At 47.4% G+C, this 17,305-nt stretch overlaps 1 protein-coding gene across 1 annotated transcript; it reads left to right on the forward strand.

Moving 5' to 3' along the window:
* Positions 1–5,962: 5,962 nt before the first annotated feature.
* SEC11A (SEC11 homolog A, signal peptidase complex subunit) lies at positions 5,963–12,563 on the forward strand. Its single transcript, XM_056865782.1, has 6 exons — positions 5,963–6,079; positions 8,018–8,127; positions 10,124–10,273; positions 11,043–11,162; positions 11,768–11,825; positions 12,287–12,563. The coding sequence occupies exons 1-6, from the start codon at positions 6,029–6,031 to the stop codon at positions 12,335–12,337; spliced, it is 540 nt and encodes a 179-aa protein (XP_056721760.1). The 5' UTR covers positions 5,963–6,028; the 3' UTR covers positions 12,338–12,563.
* Positions 12,564–17,305: the final 4,742 nt, after the last annotated feature.

Raw genomic sequence — 17,305 nt, forward strand, 5'->3', positions numbered from 1 at the left:
GGGGTATTTTTAATTCCATACATATACAGGCCCTGTTTATATTCCCCCACACACTCACACACACACGTGAGGATTACCCTAGGCGCTCCTCCTCTGTAGGCTTTTTTTTGGGGGGGGTCCTCACGGGAGGCCTGCCCCATTACTACTAAATAGATGACAAGAGTCTTAGGGCTCCTTATATACCGCTTTTTATTCCAGCGTTAAGTTGTTGCGGACGAGAGCCCCCTTCGTGACCCCTCAGTCAGGGATACTCTACCTGCAAAAGCTTACTCCAGGATGTCATCATATTGACCCCTGAAGCAACCCAGTTTGGCCCTGTCGGCTTCCTACTTTTGCATAGAGCATTCAGGACCGACAGCAAGTCACTGTGTCATTACCACAAATGTTTGCTCCAACTTTTTTTTGGGGTGGGGGGAATCGCCCATCATCCATCTTTAGTCAATTGCCCTGGTGACCCTTGGGAGTTTGTTTCCCTACAGTCGATTCATTTTTCCTGTCCCTGCTATCTTCTCATGTGTGCTTCCCCCCCCCCCCATGGTCTATGTAATAACTACTACTTTCTCTTTTTATATATATATATATTATATATATATAGTTTTTTTTTATGTTGAGTCAGACTCCTGCTCATTGTTTACTATAAATAATTTAAGGAAGAAAAACTATTTATCTTATTACATTTGAATTGCTCACTTTTCTTGTCGGAACGTGTTTTTGATAAAAACCCTTTGTATTTTTTGATACTGTGTACAATTTAGTCTAGGGAATGTTTTACAGAGTAGCCTAGCTAAAGTAACAATAGCAGGGGTGGGGGAAATCACTCCCAAGCCATCGCATTATCTATTTAATTTGCCGAGGCATCGGTGCCTTGCTATAATGTTTACTTCAAAGTATTTCAAATAAAAACCCATCTAACAATGCCTAGCTGTGTTGGGGTCCGTCCGGCAAGATTTTTTTGGTTCTCCCAAAGGGTGAGGCACAAAGTACGGTTGCCAACTCCGGCTTTGGAAATTCCTGGAGATTTGAGGATGGAGCCTGGGGAGGGCAGAGTTTGGTGAAGGTGTGTGTGGGAGGTCAGCAGGTACGTGATGCCAGAAGGACCACCGTCCAAAGCTGTCATTTCCTCCAGTTGCAGAAGGTCCCAGGTTCAATCCCCGGCTTCTCCAGTTAAAGGGACTAGGCGAGTAGGTGATGGGAAAGACCTCTGCCTGAGACCCTGGACAGCCGCTGCTGGTCAGAGTAGACAGTACTGACTTTCATGGACCGAGGGTCTGATTCAGTACAAGGCATCTTCATGTGTCATTGGAGAAGAGCTCAAACCCCCTCCTGGAAGCTGGCAGCCCTATCTAATACTTGGGTCTTTTCTAAAAAACTTGGAACTTGAACCCAGCACACTGTCTATTCAAGATTAGAATCATAGAGTTGGAAGGGACCACCAGGGCCATCTAGTCCAACCCCCTGCACAATGCAGGAAATTCACAACTACCTCCCACGCGCGCACACACACAGTGACAAAAAGATGGCCAAGATGCCGTCAATCTCATCATCTGCCTAAGGTCATAGAATCAGCATTGCTGACAGATGGCCGTCTAGCCTCTTCTTAAAAACCTCCAGGGAAGGAGAGCTCACCACCTCCCGAGGAAGCCTGTTCCACCGAGGAACCACTCCAACTGTTAGAAAATTCTTCCTGATGTCTAGACTAGATTGATCGCTGGGTTGCCAGCTCTTGGTTGAGAAGTTCCTGGAGATTTGAGGGTGAAGCCTGGGGAAGGAGTGGAGCTCGGTAGGGGTGTGATACCATGGGAGTCTACCTTCTGAAGATGCCCCTTTCTCCGGTGGAATAGATCTTTGCGGTGTGGAGATAAGTTGTAATCCCAGGAGAGCTCCAGGCTGTACCTGGAGTTTGGCAACTATCTGCCATTGAGCCCCAGCCCCTCGCCAGGTTGTTGGGAGGATAAAAGGCTTTCAGACCATGCCCCTGGATCAGAATGAGTTTAACTGCTCCGAGCTCTCCGCACTGTGTTCCAATTCAGTGCATTGGTGGTGGAAAGTCCCATCAAGACACAGCCATCTTGTGGCGGCCCCGTAGGGTATTCAGGACAAGAGACATTTCAGAGATGGTTTGCCATTGCCTGCCTCTGCATAGCAACCCTGGACTTCCTTGGTGGGTATCTCTCTAGGGTTGCCACCAGTGGGAGGTTTTCGGGATGGAACCTGAGGAGGGCGGGGTTAGGGGAGGGACTTCAATGCCATAGAATCCAATTGCCATTGGTTTGCTATTGCCTGCCTCTGCATAGGGACCCCAGACTTCCTTGGTGGGTATCTCTCTAGGGTTACCACAGGTGGGAGGTTTTCAGGGCAGAGCCCGAGGGCGGGGTTAGGGGAAGGGAGGGACTTCAATGCCATAGAGTACAATGGCCAAAGCGGCCATTTTTCTCCAGGTGAACTGATCTCTATCGGCTGGAGATCAGTTGTAATAGCAGGCGATCTCCAGCTAGTACCTGGAGGTTGGCAACCCTATCTTTCACCGTCATACTAACCAGGGCTGACCCTGCTTAGCTTACCGGATCTGCCGAGATCAGGCTAGCCCAGCCCTTCCAGATCAGGGCGATTAAATGCATCGCATTGCAATTAATTAATTTGGATGCAATTGTATTATACAATAAAAAGAGCCGGACTGAATGCAACTGAATCAATGAATCGAAAAGTGAACTTAATGAATCGCAGTGTGATTACAAATGCAAAGCTGCCTCTCTGCTGCAGCACGAAGGAAGAGGCAGTCTTTCCTTAAAACTGAAATTGACTTGGCCTATTGTTAGAGGAAAGGGAGGCCGGCCAATTCTTCCAGCGCTTCCCGCTTTTCCTCCACGGCTTTCCCGTCATTTCGGAGAAATGCAGCAGGGGGCGGTCCCAGTCACAGGCTAGACAGCCCAAAGGGACGCATGCGCAGCGCTGGCCAGCGCTTGCCAACCAGCGAGGGGGGGGGCCCTCCGCGACTCACGCGGGAAGGCTATTTAGGTGAGGTCCAAGGGGTAAAAAGTCTTGCTGGTTGTCCAACATAAACTTCCGATTATCGCGTGCAGTTTGGAAATTCCTCTATTTGCGGGGAAAGAATGATGAAACTGCACAGGGATTTTTATAAAATGCAAATGAATTTGGCAGGATGAACACAGGAAGCTGCCTTCTACTGAATCAGACCCTGGATCCGACAAAGTCAGTATTGTCTACTCAGACCGGCAGCGGCTCTCCAGGAGTCTCAGGCGGAGGTCTTTCACATCACCAACCTGCCTGGTCCCTTTAACTGGAGATGCCAGGGATTGAACCTGGGACCTTCTGCATGCCAAGCAGAGGCTCTACCACTGAGCCACGGCTTTGGAATAGCAGAACTCTATCCCCAAAAAGAAGCTGGGCTTCTATATTATTAAACGCCTATTCAGCGGCATACATTTCTGCAAATAGAGAGTGGAGGTTTCTCCTATTGAACTTCTGCCTGTTGCCTAAATTAAAACGCACTGCAGCACGACGTGCAAGTTTCCTTTTGTTGCACCGATGTGAAAGAAGCCCGTCTTCTACATAGGGTTGCCAACCTCCAGATACTAGCTGGAGGTCTCCTGCTATTACAACTGATCTCCAGCTGATAGAAATCAGTTCACCTGGAGAAAAAGAACGGTGGCTTTGGCAATTGGACTCTATGGTACTGAAGTCCCACCCTGAACCCCGCCCCAAAAATCTCCAGGTATTTCCCAACCCAGAGCTGGCAACCCTACTTCTACACGTTTTGAAAGAGGGGAATGGGTAGCGGCGGCTCCTGTGACAAAACAGGAGCCAAGTGGCATTTTATAGACAAGACAGCTAAGCTCTCATGAGTCAGAGCTCACTTCATCAGATGCAATGGGGTATATATAAGCAGCAGCGACTCCTTTATATTCTCAAAATTATTAAGAGTGTACGTACGCTATCCATTCATCCTAGGAAAAAGTTGAGGGCAGCAGGAAAAGAGGAAGACCAAACAAGAGATGGATGGACTCAATAAAGGAAGCCACTATATATAATAAATATATATATATAAGTATTTTAACTCTCCAAGTTTTGTCTTGCTGCAACAGACTGAACCCCTTGCAAATATTAAAGGTGCGCAAGTCTCCTAGCTTTAACCTAAATATATATAATAAATATATATATGTATTTTAACTCTCCAAGTTTTGTGTTGCTGCAACAGAGTGAACCCCCTGCAAATATTAAAGGTGCGCAAGTCTCCTAGCTTTAACCTAAATATATATAATAAATATATATATGTATTTTAACTCTCCAAGTTTTGTCTTGCTGCAACAGACTGAACCCCTTGCAAATATTAAAGGTGCGCAAGTCTCCTAGCTTTAACCTAAACATATATAATAAATATATATATGTATTTTAACTCTCCAAGTTTTGTCTTGCTGCAACAGAGTGAACCCCCTGCAAATATTAAAGGTGCGCAAGTCTCCTGGCTTTAACCTAAACATATATAATAAATATATATATGTATTTTAACTCTCCAAGTTTTGTCTTGCTGCAACAGAGTGAACCCCCTGCAAATATTAAAGGTGCGCAAGTCTCCTGGCTTTAACCTAAACATATATAATAAATATATATATGTATTTTAACTCTCCAAGTTTTGTCTTGCTGCAACAGAGTGAACCCCCTGCAAATATTAAAGGTGCGCAAGTCTCCTAGCTTTAACCTAAATATATATAATAAATATATGTATGTATTTTAACTCTCCAAGTTTTGTCTTGCTGCAACAGAGTGAACCCCCTGCAAATATTAAAGGTGCGCAAGTCTCCTGGCTTTAACCTAAACATATATAATAAATATATATATGTATTTTAACTCTCCAAGTTTTGTCTTGCTGCAACAGAGTGAACCCCCTGCAAATATTAAAGGTGCGCAAGTCTCCTGGCTTTAACCTAAACATATATAATAAATATATATATGTATTTTAACTCTCCAAGTTTTGTCTTGCTGCAACAGAGTGAACCCCCTGCAAATATTAAAGGTGCGCAAGTCTCCTGGCTTTAACCTAAACATATATAATAAATATATATATGTATTTTAACTCTCCAAGTTTTGTCTTGCTGCAACAGAGTGAACCCCCTGCAAATATTAAAGGTGCGCAAGTCTCCTGGCTTTAACCTAAACATATATAATAAATATATATATGTATTTTAACTCTCCAAGTTTTGTCTTGCTGCAACAGAGTGAACCCCCTGCAAATATTAAAGGTGCGCAAGTCTCCTAGCTTTAACCTAAATATATATAATAAATATATGTATGTATTTTAACTCTCCAAGTTTTGTCTTGCTGCAACAGAGTGAACCCCCTGCAAATATTAAAGGTGCGCAAGTCTCCTGGCTTTAACCTAAACATATATAATAAATATATATATGTATTTTAACTCTCCAAGTTTTGTCTTGCTGCAACAGAGTGAACCCCCTGCAAATATTAAAGGTGCGCAAGTCTCCTGGCTTTAACCTAAACATATATAATAAATATATATATGTATTTTAACTCTCCAAGTTTTGTCTTGCTGCAACAGAGTGAACCCCCTGCAAATATTAAAGGTGCGCAAGTCTCCTGGCTTTAACCTAAACATATATAATAAATATATATATGTATTTTAACTCTCCAAGTTTTGTCTTGCTGCAACAGAGTGAACCCCCTGCAAATATTAAAGGTGCGCAAGTCTCCTGGCTTTAACCTAAACATATATAATAAATATATATATGTATTTTAACTCTCCAAGTTTTGTCTTGCTGCAACAGAGTGAACCCCCTGCAAATATTAAAGGTGCGCAAGTCTCCTGGCTTTAACCTAACTTCTCAGAAGCGGACGTGTAGAAGAAAAAATATCTCTTTGGCCTGGGAGGAGGGCGGGTCCTTCCAGCAAGGAACAGCCTCTATTGCAGTTCCAGATTGTCCGGAAATAGCTCCGGGCGGCCGGAAGCGGAAGTGCTGCGCTCCCGTCCGGCCGGTGCCTGCAACTTTGCCCCGTGATGTTGTCTCTGGACTTCTTGGACGATGTTCGGCGGATGAATAAGCGGCAGGTGCGGGCGGTGACCCGGCTGTAGGTTCTTGGGGGGGCGGGGGTTCAGGGGGGGGGCTTCCGCGGGGTTGTTGCTTGCAGCCCCCAGCCCACTGGAAGGGGGGGGGTCTCTGCAGCAGCCCCTCTTCTTTTGCTATGGGGAGAACGTGGCCACCACCGACCCTCCTCTCGCAGCTGGGATGGCTGCGGCTAATAGCTCTTCCAAGCTCAAAATCAGTTGCCCGAGAGAGCTAAATGGAGCCTCCATGCCCAAAGGCAGTATACCTCGGAGTGGCAGAGGACGGTGCGTGCAGGCCCTGCTTGCTGAGTTTTCCAGGGCATCTTCCAGGATTTTTCTTTGCTTGGAACGGTGTCCTCAAAGTCACTTGCTGCCAATCTTTCCAGCGTCCCAATTTTGAAACCAGTATCCTGCTGGCAAGGTCAACTTTTCCATGCATTGGCTACCTCCAGAGTAGTCTAGGGCAGGCGGTAAGGTCCCACCCCTACAATTAACTTCTGATGACCAAAGTAATCAATCGAGATGTCAGAGTTCGGGGCGGGGATGCAGCCAGCATGGATTGCCGGCATCCAGCATCCTTTTGTCTCCTCCTGGGGTGCTTAGCGTACCACAGTTTTCCAGCCACAGACTGTATCCTGTGTATCCATTCAGCTGACAGCAGGCAACTTACTCTGGCAGAAGAACCCCTTGCGTCAAGGGAAGGTTGTTTGTGCCAGGGAAAGGACCACGGCTAGCAAAACAGATCTGTGAGATCCAAGCCATTTTCAGGTTGACCAGAAAGAAAGGATTGTTACTGTGGAATGGCAGGAAGTGAGCTGAGATAGGCCGCCACCATCCAGTTTAGTGCCAGTGTTGGGACTCCCAAATCTGGGTCCAGTATTAGATGGACGCTCTGGCTCTTCTGTTTTTATATGTGTGTGTGTGTGTGTGTGTGTGTGTGTGTGTGTGTGTGTATATATATAATTCGAAGCTACCTTCTTGAACTGCTGACTCAGAACCGTGCTCTGCTGCAGTTTGCTTGCTCACTGCTTTCAGGAACTGGATGTAACACGGGGATTTGCCTACTCCCAATATTGAGTATTGGGTTCAGTTTTGGGCGCCGCAGTTTAAGAAGGATGTAGACAAGCTGGAACGTGTCCAGAGGAGGGCAACAAAGATGGTGAGGGGTCTGGAGACCGAAGTCCTATGAGGAAAGGTTGAAGGAGCTGGGTATGGTTAGCCTGGAGAGGAGAAGACTGAGAGGGGATACGATAACCATCTTCAAGGACTTGAAGGGCTGCCATATAGAGGATGGTGCCGAGTTGTTTTCTGTTGCCCCGAAAGGTTGGACCAGAGCCAACGGGTTGAAATTAAATCAAAAGAGTTTCGGTCTAGACCTTAGGAAGAATTTTCTAACAGAGCGGTTCCTCAGTGGATCAGGCTTCCTCGGGAGGTGGTAAGTGCTCCTTCCCTGGAGGTTTTTAAGCAGAGGCTAGATGGCCATCTGTCAGCAGTGCTGATTCTGTGACCTTAGGCAGATCATGAGAGGGAGGGCATCTTGGCCATCTTCTGGGCATGGAGTAGGGGTCACTGGGGGTGGGGGGGGGAGGTAGTTATGAATGTCCTGCATTGTGCAGGGGGTTGGGCTAGATGACCCTAGTGGTACCTGCCAACTCTATGATTCTATAAGCAGTAGGGATTAATGTAGTGGGACTTGTGTAGTATATCAGAAAAGCCCTGCTGGATCAGGCCACAGGTGCGTCGCAGGCAGTGTCCCAATTCCCAAGCAGATTACCTCCAAGTCAAAGAGTTGTGGAAGTCTGCTTGCTGAGGCTACAGAGGGGGGTGGCGTTTGTGTCTGAGGGAAGGCTGTGTGTGTGTGTGTCCGTGCCCATTGTGGAAGAGGGAATCTGTTGTGTTTTCTGAGCAAACCCCTCCTCTTTGTCCACTCCCCTCTCCCAGCTGTATTACCAGGTGCTGAATTTTGGGATGATCGTTTCGTCCGCCCTGATGATCTGGAAGGGGCTGATGGTGGTGACGGGCAGCGAGAGTCCCATCGTGGTCGTGCTTAGGTAAACCATGCTGGAGACTAAACCAGATGTGGGACCTCGGGGGGGGGGGATTAGCGGCTGAGATATTGTGACTTTGGAGCGTCTTCTGTGTCCACCCCGACAGCTGCACAAATGCTGGGGCTAATGGGGCTATAAAGAGCCCAAACCTCAAATCGCCTCTTTTGGCATGAGGGTCCAGAGTTAGCGTGGTGTAGTGGTTAAGAGCGGTGGTTTGGAGCAGCGGAGTCTGATCTGGAGAACCAGGTTTGATTCCCCACTCCTCCACATGAGCGGCGGAGGCTAATCTGGTGAACTGGATTTGTTTTCCCCACTCCTGCACACAAAGCTAGCTGGGTGACCTTGGGCTAGTCACTCTCTCTAGGCCCCACCTACCTCACAGGGTGTCTGTTGTGGGGAGGGGGAAGGGAAGGTGATTGTCAGCCTGTTTGAGTCTCCCTTAAGTGGTAGAGAAAGCCGACATATAAAAACCAACTCTTCTTCCATGGTAGGCCTTGCAGATGATGACACCGTGCTTAAGAAGATAATAAGAGCCCTGCTGGGTCAGACCTGTGGGCCATCTAGTTCAGCATCCGGTCCCACACATTCACCCCTGTCCGTGTGGTTGCACCCCCTTCAATGTTACGTCCGCATCATAGAAAGGACCCACAAAGAAGAAGAGTTGGTTTTTATATGCCGACTTTCTCTACCACTTAAGGAAAAATCAAGGCTTACAATCACCTTCCCTTCCCCTCCCCACAACAGACACCTTGTGAGGTAGGTGGGGCTGAGAGAGCTCTAAGAAAGCTGTGACTAGCCATATGAACACACATGAACCTGACTTATACTGAATCGGACACTCAATCCATCAAAGTCAATATTGTCTACTCAGACTGGCAGCAGTTTTCCAGGGTCTCAGGCAGAGGTCTTTCACATCACCTACTTTGCCTACTCTGTTTAACTTAAGATGCTGGGTATTGAACCTGGGACCTTCTGCATGCCAAGCAGATGCTTCCTCACAGCCCCTCCCCAAGGTCACCTAGCTGGCTTCATGTGGAGGAGTGGGGAACCCAATCCGGTTCACCAGATTAGAGTCCACCGCTCATGTGGAGGAGTGAGGAATCAAACCCGGTTCTCCAGATTAGAGTCCACCGCTCCTAACTACTGCTCTTAAGCACTATACCATGCTGGCTGTCTCCCACAGCACTGTTCACATATGGAAATGGTGCCTGCATCCCCACCGGAAAGAATTTTTCTTTCTCACTCCTTGAAACGACTACCTCACGTCTTGAAAAAGGCACTGTTGTCAACTCGAGAAGTTTTGCGCGGCTGAAGCCGAGAGGCAGATCGCGTTTTGAGTCCTGTCTGCCGGCCACCTTCCCTATCAGGCTTTGTTATTGAGTAGCTCTTGTCTTGTATGCCAGCACTTTGAACAGGAGGCCAGAAGGCTATCTCTCTGCCTTTTAATTTCCCTCATTTGAATGTCAGGCCGGCCTGGGAACGGCAAGCTCAACGCACTGGCGCTGCACTTAAAGTTCACTGTCTCTCCTCGCACTGGGTTTAATTGAAATTTCAAAGGTTAAAGCTTCTGGACGGCTTTGCCAGCTTCACAAGCGTAGGGTGATGGGGCTAGCCCAGCACTGGAGTTAATCGCAGTAACCATCGGTACTACAGCATGTGAGAAGCGGAAGATTCCGGCTGCCATTTATACTTGTAAAAGTGCGTGCAGTCTGGAGACTCAAACCAGCTTACACTCACCTTCCCTTCCTCCCCCACAACAGCCACCCGGTGAGGTAGGTTGGGCGGAGAGAGCTCTGAGAGCTGTGACTAGCCCAAGGTCACCCATGTGGAGGAGCTGGCTTCATGTGGAGGAGTGGGGGCAGGGAAATCCAGTTCACCAGGAACTGGTTGGCTGCTGTGTGAGACAGGATGCTGGACTAGGTGGACCACTGGTCTGATCCAGCAGGGCTCTTCTCCGTATCTTTTTTTTTTTTTACTAACAGTGGACTTTGCCTTTCAGCGGCAGCATGGAGCCTGCCTTTCACAGGGGGGACCTCCTCTTCTTAACCAATCGCATCGAAGAGCCAATCAGAGTGGGCGAAATCGTGGTCTTTAGGATAGAAGGACGGGAGATCCCAATTGTGCACCGTGTGCTGAAAATCCACGAAAAGTACGTCTTGGTGGTTTGTGGGGAGGCATTGTCGCCACTGTCTGTTGCCGTACCGCTTTCATGGCCAGCCCAGGTCACCCTGGTCAGCCCACGGAACCAGGCAAGTCACGGGGTGGATCTAGCAGATCCCATCGGTTAGTGCAGGAGTTTTCCTCTGGCAGAAGAATGTCTTGCATCAAGGGAAGGCTCCTTCTGCCGAAAGAAAGTTCCTCCGCTAGGTCCGCGGGATCCAACCCTCTGTGATTTGTTTGTGTATGATGTTTTAGTTGTGTCCAGCTGGTGGAGAGGACATTTTTGCCTGGGGGCCCTGGTGACTCTGTGGCAGAACTCTTCATTTTAGGGGCACCTCTCCGCACATAAGTTGCAACTTCCTAGTTACTCTTAAGTTCCAGGACAGGTATGAAAAAGCCCTGTACTTGCCTGCCTTGTCGATGGGCCCCATTTCAAAGGATATGTTTCCCTCTGTGACTTGAATAACTCTTTATACTTCCTTTTTAAATCCATAGCCCGCTGAGTTAAATGGCACGTCTTGGCCACCTCGGGGAGAAGATGCACAAAAGCTGATCACAGCACTTTCCCTTGCTTGCCTTTCTCTCTGAGGCTCACTTCTCATAGCTCTGGCCCGTGTGCAGATCCTTAGCCAGTGTGGTGTGACACCTCCCCTGAGAAAGCGCTGGCATCTTCCCAGAGTTTTAAAAGGGAGAAACTGGCGTTTAAGCAATTTCCGTGTGTCCGTTAGCGGCTGACCTCTGGTTTTCCCCTCTGTCAGGCAAAACGGAGACATCAAGTTTTTGACGAAGGGGGACAACAATGCCGTGGACGACAGAGGACTGTACAAGCAGGGCCAGCACTGGCTGGAGAAGAAAGATGTGGTGGGGAGAGCGAGAGGGTAAGAGAAAAGTCCATAGCAGGGAAGCTTCTTGGTGGATGTTGGCTCTGTTTCTCCCTGTGACACTAGCTGCATCTTTAAAATCTCTTGCTTGGGTGTGTTCCCTTCTGTTAGTGCCAGTTTTTATGCTGCAGAGATATGGATTCTGCGGCCAGCATGAATTGGCAGATGTACTTTTATTGGCTTGTTTTGCGTAACTTCTGCTAGGCGTGGGGCAGAGAGAGCTGTTCTGGATACTGAAGCTGCCTCCAAACACTGGCTTTGCCCCCTAGCCTCAATGACACAGTTCTTGTGTCTGAGACCTTGTGGACTGGACACTGGTGGGTGAAAGTTTTCCTCTGAAATGCTAGATTCTGTGCCCAAAACCAGTTTTTGCACTTATGCAGCATGATTGCAGAACAGAGTAAAGTTCCCCTGGATTGGAACCACTCAACAAGTTCTTAGCGCCGTCATATAACTCGGGACGGCTTCCTAAACAGCTGATTCCAGCTTCCTTTTGCAACAAAATAAGTCTTGCATCGGACTTGCGGATTTATGTGCTGGGGCAAATAGAACCACTGTTACAATGGTATCCAAACAGGTGATGTTGTTTTCTGTCTTTGCAGATTTGTGCCATATATTGGAATAGTGACCATCTTAATGAACGATTACCCCAAATTCAAGGTATTGTCACTCTTCCCCCCCCCCACACACACACACCTTTCTCTTGGAAAATCAGTGCTGTCCTTGGGATAATACTTTCATGCAGATTGTTGCTTTGGGAGGTGTATTGCTACCGTTCTTCAACAAAGTATCCCAAATGATGTCATTAAAAGCTATATTAAGCAAGGCCAGCCTCTTGCATCTGAGCAAGGTGATCCGAACACAATGTATAGTTTGCTGACCTGAGCGAGGCATGTTGACTGGCATTTCTTCACCAGTAAAAAGTCAGTCCTTCGAAATGCTGCTCAGCTTTCTTTATCCTTCAAAAACTGGTTTGTAACTGGCACCAAATTCTGTAATAACCCACATTCTGTGATTGTTCCACAGTTGCGTCTGTAGCCTCTGTACATGCTTTGTGGACCGTTGAAATATTCCCCATCTGTTCTCATGTTTTCTTGGGGCCTCTCTTTTTTTTTCCACAGTACACCGTCCTCTTTCTATTGGGCTTGTTTGTGCTGGTCCATCGGGAGTAGTTCGGGTGTCACAGAGGCCATGTCAAGATGCCGAGTAGCCAGTGGGGTGTGACGTGTGTACGTTTCGCTGCTTATTAACTGAATTGGGTTTGGCTTCTGGTTTTGTTTTTCTACTGCTGTGTAACGAGAAGGTTGATCCCCCCCCAGTATTTTGAACCAGTTTGTCATACTTTAGCCTTTTTGTACATCAAGTGAATTTTTATATTAAAAGTTTGAAGTCAAAGCAGTCCGTCTTGTGTCTCTTTCTAAGCTCAAAGGTTCTCATTCCCCCACTGACCGCAGAAATATCTGCAGGAACATGATTCTTACTGTGCCAGAGATGGCCAGATTACAGGAGAAGCAGTCTTTTTAATGTATGAATAGAATATTGTGTTATGTACATAAGTGCCATCAATTCACGACCGACTTATGGCAATCCCAGCAAGGGGCTTCCAAAACAAGTGAGAAGCAGAGAAGAAGAAGAGTTGGTTTTTATATGCCGACTTTCTCTACCAATTAAGGGAGACTCAAACCGGCTTGCAATCACCTTCACTTCCCCTCCCCACAACAGATGCTCTGTGAGGTAGGCAGGGCTGAGAGAGCGTGACTGGCCCAAGGTCACCCAGTTGGCTTCGTGTGTAGGAAACAAATCCAGTTCACCAGACTAGCCTCCGCCGCTCATGTAGAGGAGTGGGGAATCAAACCCGGTTCTCCAGATCAGAGTCCACTGCTCCAAACCACTGCTCTTAACCATTACACCACGCTGGTTTGCCTTTGCTTTCCTCTGCAGAATTTCCCTTGGTGGTCCCCCATCCAAGTACCGACCCTACTTAGCTTATAATATCTGGCGAGATTCGGCTATACCGTACCATTCCACATCCCCAAAATATTTTGTTGGGGACGCTGACAATCCCTGCCAGGAATTCTGGTTTCCACAAGAGGAGCAGAGAGGTTGCTTCTGAGCTCTCACGTGAGAGCCACCAAGAACCAGTGTGGGACACTGAGACTGTCCTTCAGTGTTACTCCTCTGAAGATGCCTGCCACAGCTGCTGGCGAAACGTCAGGAAATAAAATACCAAGACCACGGTCACACAGCCCGGATAACCTACAAGAACCAGTGTGGGAGTAGATGTTTGAAAAAAGCTTCCTACTTATTTTACGTGGTGGAAGTACAATAGCCTCTCCCGGGACAAAAGGACATTCTTGGCCAAAAAGGGGGGTTTTCAACACAGCCTTGTGTTGCATATAGAGATGTAAAATTTCCAGAAATTATGAAGCCCACTCAGTCACAAAACTATGTGAGTTGGACCGGTCGTTGTCTCTCAGGCTGACCTACCTCACAGGGAGGGGGGTTGTGGGGATGCAGAGGGCAGGAAGAAGACTATGTCCGCCATCCTGAGTTCCTCAGAGTAAGACTGAGGGGCAAGGTGCACCATTGATTGGGTTGCATTCCAACAGACTCCAAGTAACGGCTCTCCAAAGACGTTTTGCTAGACGTAATTGGCAAACACGGCAGAGTTAAAGGAGGTGAAACTTTATCTTCCCTGTCTGAACTTTCCTCGGAGACCTTGGTTGCCGTTCAATCTGAGGCTGCTGAGAAACTAATTGATGATTGGTTTAACTTGAGAAATGCTACAGAGGATATGAGAATCATCCAGAGTGCCTGGTTTTTCCCATCATGGTATCTTGATTAAATTGAACTAAGCGGTATAGGGATAGTCAACTCACCTTTACAGCTGTAAGAAGGGCTTTCATTAAAATTCCATTCTCCAAATGACGCTGTTAGTATAGTTAAGATGGTAGGTGCTCTTGCAGATTGATGCTGATGTATCTTTGGGAGGTGCTGTGGTTCAGTGATAAAGCATGCATGTGTGTGTTTTGTGCATTCAGAAGGTCACATGAACACATGAAGCGGATTCAGACCCTTGGTCCATCAAGGTCCTTACAGTCTACTCAGAGTGGCAGCTGCTCTCCAGAGTCTCAGGCTGAGGTCCTTCACCTAACCTACTGCCAGATTCTTAACTGGAGATGCTGGGGATTGAACCTGGGGCCTTCTGTGTGCCAAGCCAATGCCCTACCACTGAGCCTTCCCCAGAAGTTCAATCCCTTCCAGCGTGGTGTAGTGGTTAAGAGCGGTGGACTCTGATCTGGAGAACCAGGTTTGATTCCTCACTCCTCCACATGAGCGGTGGAGGCTAATCTGGTGAACTGGATTTGTTTCCCCCGCTCCTACACCTGAAGCCAGCTGGGTGACCTTGGGCTAGTCACAGCCCCACCTACCTCACAGGGTGTCTCTTGTGGAGAGGGGGAGGGAAGGCGATTGTAAGCCGGTTTGAGTCTCCCTTAAGTGGTAGAGAAAGTTGGCATATAAAAACCAACTCTTCTACTACTACTACTACTACCAGATCCTTAACTGGAGATGCTGGGGATTGAACCCGGAGCCTTCTGTGTGCCAAGCAGATGCTCTACCACTGAGCCCTGAGTCCTCCCCAAAATTCAATCCCTTCCATCTCTAGTTACTAAGATCACAGGTGGCAAGTACTGAAACAGTTCCCTGCCTGCGGCTCTAAAGAGCCACTGCCAGAGCAACGACTAGCTAGATGGACCAGTGGAGAGACTTTAGAGGACGCTTTTAAGTGAGGAAAAATGTTAGCAGAGCATCTTTTTGTATTACCTGAGTCGGGCTTCGACCAGGTATGGAGGGTGGGGTAGAAATTAAAGAATAAATAAATGAATAAGGCTTCTAGAGGGAGATTCTCAGTTCTAGGTCCCTCCCCGCCCCCCGCAGTTGATGGATATTAAACTTTTTATCAGTAACATATTTATCATCATCAGCCTGTAGATAAATTATCCTGTTGGAGCTTGTTGTTCCAGACTAAGCTCCTGGGGATGGGGATATGATTCTCTTTACTAGCTGACTCACTTTTGCAACACCTCAGAAAGGAGCCAGAGATGCCTACTCGTTCGTAACCTGACTCCCGCCAGAGCGGCCTGACACCTGCCCTTGCACGGTTAGCACAATCGCTGCCTCCTAGCAAGAGCTCGCCAGTTCCTTCTGCAGTTTCTAACACAACTGTTGCGCGTCACAGGCCGACGCGCGTCATCTTCCCCCCCATCTGTCAATTGCATTCGCTGTGCTTCTCCCAAAAGCTTAACATTGCGGTAAAGATCCTGCTCCGTTGGCGTGTGGATGCTGCATGGCCAGAACCACACAAGACCAGCTTCGGGGCCTTACAAGGAAAAATCAGGGTCGGATCCACACATGAGCCTCAAGTCCGCAGACGTGATAATGTATTATCTTGGGCGTCTGGCGAACAAAGACTTAATGCCAGCTGGTACAGGTTTCAGAGAAGGTAATTTAACAAGATGCCCAAAGGAGGACACACAGATACATCCCTAATTGCATGCGGCAATAAATCCATCCTTAACCATGTAAATATCTAAAGGAACAGGGTTTACAGGCAAAGAGGGTGGCGGAAAAAATTATAAGCAGGAGCAAGCAGTAGAAGAAGAGAAGAGTTGGTTTTTTATATGCCAACTTTCTCTACCGCTTAAGGGAGACTCAAACCGGCTCACAATCGCTTTCCCCTCCCCACAACAGACACCCTGGGACCTCCGCCGCTCATGTGGAGGAGTGGGGAATCAAACCCAGTTCTCCAGATCAGAGTCCCCTGCTCCAAACCACCGCTGTTAACCACAACACCACGCTAGCTCAATAGGGCTTCTGTTTGAAAGCAAGCAAGCAAGAATTAAACTCCAGGCAATGTATGGAGAAATTGACGACGGAGTTTGTGGGGAGAGTCTGCAGGATGTTAAATTCTGCTTAAGATGGCACTTAAATAAAACCGTAATATTCAAACATTCTTATCTCCCAGGATGCTCTGTTTCTGACCTCACAGTCACACTTCTTCAACAAAAGAACTTTGGAATGAGCCCTCCGGCATGAAATGGCTGAATCGGTATTTATTAAGACGTTTTATATTATCTCCCACCCTGGCTGAAACAAAGCAAAAAAATTGGGATTTGTCACCCAGCATAGGTGTTAATTAACTTAGCTAAAATAGTGAATGGTGTCTGCATTCCCCACCCCCCAGACGTGATGTAAATTTTACATAATTCCTTTTTACCCTGCATTTCTCGCATTTTATGCCCCCCTTGATCCTTCTTTTTGTTTGGTTTTTTAAATTCTCGTACAAAAAAAGGACTGCATGGTGAAGATCCATTCATTGCCTCTGAAGAAGTGGGCTGTGGTTCACAGACGTTTCTGCTGGGTTAACATGTTGTTAGCCTTTAAGGTGCCCGCTGACTCCTGTTTGGCATGCAGAAGGTCCCAGGTTCAATCCCCGGCATCGCCATTTAAAGGGACTAGGCAGGGAAGTGATGTGAAAGACCCCTGCCTGAGACCCTGGAGAGCCGCTGCCAGTCTGAGTAGACAATACTGACTTTGATGGACCAAGGGTCTGATTCAGTATAGGGCGGCTTCATGAGTTCCTGTGATTTGACGGCACATAACACTCACACGTATCTTGTGATCCACTCACTGATTGCCTCATTTTATTCAATTTTGTCAATCGCTTACTGATTGACAGTTTTTACCATACGTAACCTGCCTTGCATCCCAGGTAGAAAGGTGGACTATAAATGAAAATAACAAAAACCAATAATAAGCCATGCCAAACCTTTGGGACTGTTTGCTGATGCCATACTCAGAGGTTTCCTGCTTTACTGCAGCATCTTGGGACAGGCCTTTGCTATGAGCACCCTGCGTTTCGTTTTCAGCTCTTCCCAGTTCGACTGCAATCGCTTTTTAAGCCCTCTCAACGTTGGCAACATATTTTGGTCTCCCAACGCAAATGTCACTAATCAACACCTAGTTTTACACTGTAAGCAAATGGTGATAGTTTATACGCAAGCGAGTGCTGTAAAGAGGGGTGTTAGCCAGAGAGATCACTTAGCAATGACACACCTTTTTTTAAAAATTAAAAAGCT

This window comes from Euleptes europaea, chromosome 20 (genome assembly GCF_029931775.1).
Source record: "Euleptes europaea isolate rEulEur1 chromosome 20, rEulEur1.hap1, whole genome shotgun sequence".
NCBI lineage: Eukaryota > Metazoa > Chordata > Lepidosauria > Squamata > Sphaerodactylidae > Euleptes > Euleptes europaea.

Bases quoted from the DNA above. Each gene is read 5' to 3' on its own strand.
- SEC11A (XM_056865782.1), top strand. From the start codon at position 6,029: ATGTTGTCTCTGGACTTCTTGGACGATGTTCGGCGGATGAATAAGCGG. The intron at 10,274-11,042 runs GTACGTCTTGGT...CCCCTCTGTCAG, and splicing joins GTGCTGAAAATCCACGAAAA to GCAAAACGGAGACATCAAGT. The intron at 11,826-12,286 runs GTATTGTCACTC...TTTTTTCCACAG, and splicing joins ACGATTACCCCAAATTCAAG to TACACCGTCCTCTTTCTATT.